This window comes from Meleagris gallopavo, chromosome 2, assembly GCF_000146605.3.
Source record: "Meleagris gallopavo isolate NT-WF06-2002-E0010 breed Aviagen turkey brand Nicholas breeding stock chromosome 2, Turkey_5.1, whole genome shotgun sequence".
Taxonomy (NCBI): domain Eukaryota; kingdom Metazoa; phylum Chordata; class Aves; order Galliformes; family Phasianidae; genus Meleagris; species Meleagris gallopavo.
In genome coordinates this window covers 58,150,959-58,158,449 of record NC_015012.2, presented here as the reverse complement: position 1 = coordinate 58,158,449, position 7,491 = coordinate 58,150,959, and the positions used below count along the sequence as shown (strand labels likewise).

Genomic DNA, 7,491 nt, shown 5'->3' with positions numbered 1-7,491 from the left:
GAATTAAAAGGTAGGCATTTTCAAATTTATTAACCAAACTCATGAAACGGGGGCAGCTAGACTTAAGAATTTTACTAAAATGTAAATCAGTTGTGTGCCCAATAGGCCCGTGTTATTACTGACCATAAGAAATGAAATTTGCACACTTCTAAGCTGAGTGGGTGTTGTTAATGTTAGCCAGTGGCTTACAGGACTGTTACAATAAAGATGAGAAATGAAATACTTTTAGTATGAAGTACTTTTAATCTTCATGAAACACTTGATTCAGAGCTCCTGGAGGGGGAAATTATTTTTACAGTCAGGAAGAGGCAGACTTAGAACTGTCTAATAACTTGAAATCTAGATGTCCAGCTCAGCCAGAGGCTCCTCCTGATGCAATTCCAGCTGCTCTTTCCATGGAAATGAATTCCTTCTCTTATCTGTTGTGACACATAGGTGAAAAGCACGCGGCAGAGCCGGATGACGCAGAGCTCGTGAGCCTCAGCAAAAGGCTGGTGGAGAATGCAGTGCTCAAGGCTGTACAGCAGTATTTAGAAGAAACACAAAACAAAGCCAGACAGACTGATGGGAGCCCTTTGAAAGCTGAGGAAGCTGCTAGTGGCACTAAGAATGAGAGCAACAATGACAACAGCAAGTGAGCACTGTGCAAAAGCCTGGGAGCAAGTATCCCACCAAGAATAACAGCAAAAACGTGTCCCAGCTCCCTGCTGAAACTTGCTGAGCGGTGCTGGGTGACAGGCACTCTGCTCTGAGAGGCTCTTATCAGAAGTTTGTTCTAAATCGAGGGACACTGCCTGCTGGTCTAGTAAGCGCTTGCATTGCTGAAAATCTATTGATTGCTGAAAAGGACAAGAATGGTGAAACAGCTCCAGTCTCCATGGGCTCTTAATACCAAGAGTCCCTTCCTTGCTTTTGAAGAGAAACTGAGCTCTCTGTGTTTGCCTTCTGGATCATAAGGAATGGGCACGAAGAGGCCTTTCCACAAGTGGAAACAATGCCCTGTGCACAGCCTGGCACTGCCATAGGGCTGCTCGCTGGATGCAAGAGCACGTGCTGTTGCAAAGTCAGCAGCAGGCATCCCAAGCTAAAAATTACCACTACCAGTACTCGTCGCAGATACTATTACACAGTATGTAACATAGCAGGAGTTTCTCTGAAATGTGACACCTTTCTGTTCTGTATTTTTGGTAACTGTTGTTGATGCAAACAGTGTGTTTTCTCTTGACGGAGTACCTTTTTATTAAAAAAAAATGGGGAAAAAGCACTTAACACTGTCCAAAACAGATACGATTGGTCTCTGTCTCTGTACGTTAATGATTCTAAGTGACATTAGTTATTATAAAATGTTATATTGTTCTTCTTGTCTAGGAAAGAGCCATGAAGCAGACTTTGTAAAGGAAGCTTTGCACAGAGAAACACGGGCCCTGTTATCCAGGCTGAGTCAAATAAAGGAGCTGTTATCCACGCCTGAGGTCCGCATGAAAATTAGAAAAGAACTGTTTGAAGATGGGCACAACCCTAACAATAAATGGAAAGTTATATCAACTCTGGATCTCCAAATGAATGATTGTAAATTGCTGTGCTAGAAGACCCTCATCAGGTTGTTTGAAGATGAAAAATATTTCAAGAAATTTTCCTTTCTCTTTTCATCTTTTTTTTTATAGAAAATACAAATGGGTGTAAATGGCTCATGAAGAATAATGCAGAAGTACTTGCACAGAAGTATTGTAGTTCATCATTAAATACAACCACTCCTCAGCACTGCTTTGAAACACACTTGAATGTGCAGGTATACATTGTGGTTCCAAAGTGGAAAACTACTGGTTTCAAATAAATCTGAACAAACACTGTGCCCTTCCTTTATCATTGCAGATACTTCTGACTTTTCTCATGGATTTTTTTCTCTAGCAATGATATATGGATATTTAAAAAAAATGGATGCTTTTAAATACTTTAAAATGTGTATTTGAAAAAAGGTCTTTTAATTCTCTGCCTTTTATATGTGTACCAACGTTTTGGGTTAGCACTGTCTATTTTTAATTGTTTTTTTAAAAAACAGCACTTGAATATGTGTGTAGATGCTGATATGCTGTTTCTGCAGATGTTTACACTACCACAAGAATGTTTCAAATTTCAGAATAAAATTCAGGCTCCACTAATGTCAATGGGAAAGTGTTGTTGGCTTTAATGGAGTCAGGATGCTGCAATTAAGATCTTCTGAAATTAATAATATTCCTTGATGGTATTTGCCTTTTCTTTTTTAGAACAGTGTTTTATGTATTCGGGTTGTGATGTTTCTTCCATCTCTGCCTTCTGCTGCCTGGGGTTGTGTGTCAGTTTGCTTTTCCTCCCATATACCCTCAAGATTCAGAAGAGCTTTGGATGTACAATGCGGGAGTAGGTCCAATATTTGCATTTTTTATAAACATTGTTTAAAATTGCCTCTGATGATAAAAGCTATTTAATACATGTTGTGATTGGTATTGGTTTTGTGCTGTTAAAACAGCTGTGTGCATATTCTTCATTGATATCAAGCACTGATCATTTATCTCATGTTTCATGGCTTACATTCTTTTCCCTCATTGAGTATATAACAGTGTATTCTGAAATGTCATACATTTCTCAAACCACGCTCACAATAAAGTATTTCTTCCTTTGCACTGTGTATGTTTTCACCTATTTCCAAATAGACTTTAATAAAATGAAGTGCTTTGCAAGTAATGAAAGTGACAGAACCATTGCTCATATGAATCACCTCCACCAAGCTGGCTATGGGTGTTGAGCCAAAACACTGATCTGGAGTCTGAGTGCTGAAATCATGTGAAGAAATTCATGCAGATAAGCTAATCCCAAGTCATTGCTGTTTCAAGAAGACACCAGTTACCACATTGCCTTCCTTTAAATGCTAATTTCATTGAAAAGTTTCCAAGGCAAGATTTTAAATGATAAAACTTTAAAATGGGGTTCAGGTGATGTGGGTTTAGATTTAAGGAGGTACTGCTACAACTTCCTTCAGGTTCACATCCAATCTTCAAAAAGTTAAGTTTGAATTTAACAAGTGGTCTCAAATATAATTTAAAAAAAAAAAAAAAACATTTTGGCATCCTACTGGATATAAAAATCCAAACTTTCACAAGTGAGTCCTATCATTTTCTGCACTGTGCTTCTCTGAGCCCAGCATGTTCTTTTATTCTACAGGATGCCTAAAACTGGAGAGAGAAGCTGTAACTGCTGTATCTCTGTATAAAATCTTCTTGGTCATATCAAACTGATTTGACATCTGATACGTATTGTCAACAACTACTTCATTTGGAGATATCTATTTACTATGGCATCAAGTAATTTAAATACAACTTACGTATGGCAACACAAAGCAGGAAAACAGAAAACTGTATGGTATCTGAGTCTCAGATTGTCAACTCCCTTTCATCCACACAAGTAATTGCCATGAATAAGTGCCTTTTTGTATCATTGTGCACGGCAGACATAATCCACTAATTTCAAGTAAAGCTGTAGAAATTAATGTTTCAGTGAAGCTATGTCCAGACACTTTGATAGGTGATCTGATAGTTAGAGACTCTACACGTTTACAGTACTTAAGGCCATCATCAAGAATAGAAGTTGAAAAAGTAAATCTTAGGGGACTTAATGGCCACCTGGTGTCGTTTGGGGTGCCCTGGTGTAGGGGATATGATAAACGAACTCTGTGGAGATGTGTTCTGGATCAGGAATGGCTGGAGGCCACCCCAGAGCATCTAAGAGACACTGATGTCTATATCAAAGTAACTGGACCCCACCCTTGATTTTCAGGTGTTTTGGCCCATGAAAGTAAACAGGGCTTTTGTTTCAAAAGCATTTCAAAAGCTTTTCCAACCTGAGTGATTCTATGATTCTATGATTGTTTCTTTTAAAATTCTTTCTTTTTGGTTTTGTTTTGTTTTACGAGATTCCACTACTAATTTACTCAAAATTGAGCTTGAAATAGGGTTAAAAACAACAACAACAAAAAAAACCTACATGTTTTGGTTTGATTTCAGAGTTTGTTTTGTTTTGTTTTGTTTGTTTGTTTGACTGGTTGGTTGTGTTTGGTTTTTGTTTGTTTGTTTGTTTTTGTTTGTTTGTTTGTTTTTTGTAGCACTGGCAGTGGAGTGAACACTTTAGAGTGTAGGTGCACAGAGACCGAACCTCGTGTAGAAAGGTGTAAAGCTCTGAGCAGCAGAACAGCATGTGCCAGAAGAAATATGTTGCCTTCCTCCTATATCTTCAGACAACAATTCTGATTTTTATTAAGTGCTTCTTTGGAAGAATGTCTTGAGGTAATGATGCACAGGTGTCTCACTCCAAATTATAGGAGGGAGAGGAGGTTCTTTGATGTCTGTATACCCGGCATGAGATTAAGAAACAACAGTTCAAATGTTGGTCTGACCAGTTTATTACAAATCTTAATCACAGAGATGGGGAAGAGGAGGACAGACACTATTATGAATTAGGGTGATGGGGAAGGGAAGAAGGGTGATAGAAAAGATAGGGAAGAAGCAAGAAGCCTTTATAGGAAGCAAGAGGGAGATAGTCACCTCCATGGATCCAGCGTGGTTTGTAGTTCAGTGATTAATCTTCAGTAGTGGTGGGTTGTCGAGTGTTGGTGTTGCTTTGATGACGACGGTGACCACGGCGATTATAGCAACTTTTCAATGGTAGTACCAACTTATTTATAAGTCCAAAGTAGCTGAGTCAACTCTCTTTGAAGTGACAGCTCAAATCCAAAGTGATTGAGTCAGCTCTCCTTGGAGTGGCAGCTTCTGGCTCTGGGATCTCAGCAGAAATTCCTTTGTTCCCATCTTCCAGGCCTTGCCAGCAGATAAGAGGGAGCAGGAAGGCACTAACTTGCCTTCACAGGATACTATGGTATCACCCCCCAGTCTCCCATAGCAAGCTGGAGTTATTTGGTCACGGGCCAGATCTTCTGCCAGTAAACAGTCCTGAGCACTTTCTTCCAAAGGCAAACAGCTCCAAAGAAATGCTTTCAAATGTAAAATTGTCCACACAGTGATGTTGATTGCCACAGGGCAACACCCATCACTCATCTCCTAGACAAGTCAGTCTTACCACAAGGAATACCTCAGGAAGCAAGCTTTGAGCCAAAACCAAAGAGGGATTCATACAACAGGTTATTCTGGGAAAGTGTTGGCATTAAAAACAGGTGGTGCAAGTGTGTCCACGTTCTGTTTTCAGTTCTAGTTCACGCTCCACACTATTTCTGTACTGCTGGCTATGGAGATGTTTTTGATGGTTCCAAAGCAGCTTCCAAGTCTGTCTGGATCTCTTTGAGTTGCTGTGACCCTCTGAGGAACTGTGTCTGATATCAACGCTTGATCCAAGTAGAAGCCATACTTTTGATATCTCAACAACCCATGCCATAGATTGTCTGCACTGTTGAACTGAGGTGTTAGGGGTTGAAGGAGTAATGAGAGAGATCAGTAAATCAGTAACTCAAATTGGCAAGGGATCCACAAAGATTGTCGTGTCTGACTCCTGAAATCATGTCTAAGTCCTGATAACAGACATGAATTCACTGATGTGGGAGAGAGACTATTTTAGAAAGAATGACTCAAAGCATAGGTGAACATGGCATGAAGATGCTCAGTCTGGAAGGAGACTCACACAGCAGATAATGTGCAGGAAGCTGCTGGGAGACCATTTAGTGGTGCTTTTGTGTTGACAGAGGGTGATGCAAATCTAAACAGGGACTGGAACATCAGGTCAGGCACTGAGTATCCAGATACACAGATGCTGGAATCTACTTTGGATAATACACTGTATCTAGTGGTAGAGTTATTGAACTTTAATGCTTTCAGTGGTAAAAATGCTTCTTAAGGTTATGCAACTTGGGAGTTAGGATCTAAGAGATATCATTTTTTGAATTTATGGACGTTCATTATTTTTGACTGCACACTTCTGTGTATACTATTTCAACCTAAAGGCCACATTGGGTCAGTGAGCAGTCAAGGTGTGTGAGCCACGCTTTGTTCTAGTGACGAGAATGATACCATTCCATTTTTATGTCAATCTAGAGATGTGACGTATGTCTTCTCATTAGAATTCTGATTTTGTGAAGGTCCTGAGGAGATACAACAGATTTCTACAACCAGCCAGCAGGAAAAACAAAAACATTGAAGTCACCACATTGTAAATTGAACTTCAGTAGAAATACACATGCATATTTTAAATTCAGTTGTGCCTAGGAATATGCTGGTGAAATTAAGTTTAAATTGACAGTTTTTCTCTGCAGACGAGACACCAGCTGCAGAGGCAGAGCTGGCCCAATGGAAGCCAGGAGTGGATCCCATGGCCTCAGAGGGAGCCGGGTTGCTGGATACCTGTGGCTGCACTGCTCCTCATTTGAGGTTTTGTTTAGTACGGTCTCCTCAAAGCAGCTCTTTATCTATGCATGCCCCCTGTCTCTCCAGCTTTTAATAACATGTTGTCTGAGTCTTAGAAAAGGAGAAGCTAAACTGGCAATTCCCCTCTGCAGAGGAGGGGAAAAGTGACACTGAAATTCCAAAAAAGTTTGTGTCTTTGCCACTTCCAATCTGGGAGGGGAGCAGAGGAGGCTGTCTGCTGAAGTCTTGCTCTACAGGTGGCTGCTGTTGGATCCTAAGGCAGCAGGGACAGCCTAAAACCACTGGATGAAAACAGCTTCCAAGGGATGCACATCCCAGAAGCCAGCCATAGGTGGTTCAGCTGCTGGTCAGATGAAGCAACGGTTTTTCAGCCTTGTGGAAATTGTTCCCAGCCAGGCTCACCTGGTGGCCTCATATGTGAGCACCTTTTGGAATTTCAGTTCCTCCGTGAGGTTTCATATAATCATAAAGCTTCATGTATGAGCATGGTGGGAACTTTGCTTGCAAAGAACTCCTCATACTAATAGCAAGTATAATGGTTCTTTAGAAATGATTTGTACTTTCAGTTAAGCAAAATCATCAAATTGGCCTGGCTTCAGAGGCCAAGAGTCACACCGTTCCTATGGGAAAGGAAACTAACTGAACTCAGTAAATAAGAGCACATGAATGCTGGTGTGTGTTTAACTCCACCACTCCTTTGATCAATACAATTTCTGGATAAGCAAGTTCTCAGCGTGCACTCATCCTCTCATTTATATTCTCCTTGAGTTAAGTCTTCATAATGAGAACATTTGTGCAGAATGAAAATCAGTCCTGAGAGACAGCCAGGCTGAGAAGTAAAACACACTCATAGTGGATCAGTAATTAGAACAGTATATAGGAAAAACGAAAGGGATATGGCTGCCATTCCTGGCATAGCAAAGGGGGCATGCTGGCATTGATATACAAGTGTTGGCACAGCAAGTCTGACTGCTGGGCCCTGCTTTCCGCTCCCACTGTGTTTGGGTTTTGTTTAACAATTCTCGGATTCAAAATGCAGCAACTGGAATGGGGAACTACCTTTTCCAAGGGCCAGTCTTCATTACTGGAA

General features: G+C 40.6%; 1 protein-coding gene across 1 annotated transcript; it reads left to right on the top strand.

Moving 5' to 3' along the window:
• Positions 1-428: 428 nt before the first annotated feature.
• AKAP7 (A-kinase anchoring protein 7) lies at positions 429-2,660 on the top strand (the record flags this gene model as incomplete). The annotated part of the gene is made up of 1 exon (XM_010707415.2): positions 429-2,660. A coding segment is annotated over one exon (210 nt), but the record flags the coding sequence as incomplete, so codon positions are not given.
• Between the last annotated feature and the right edge of the window lie 4,831 nt (positions 2,661-7,491).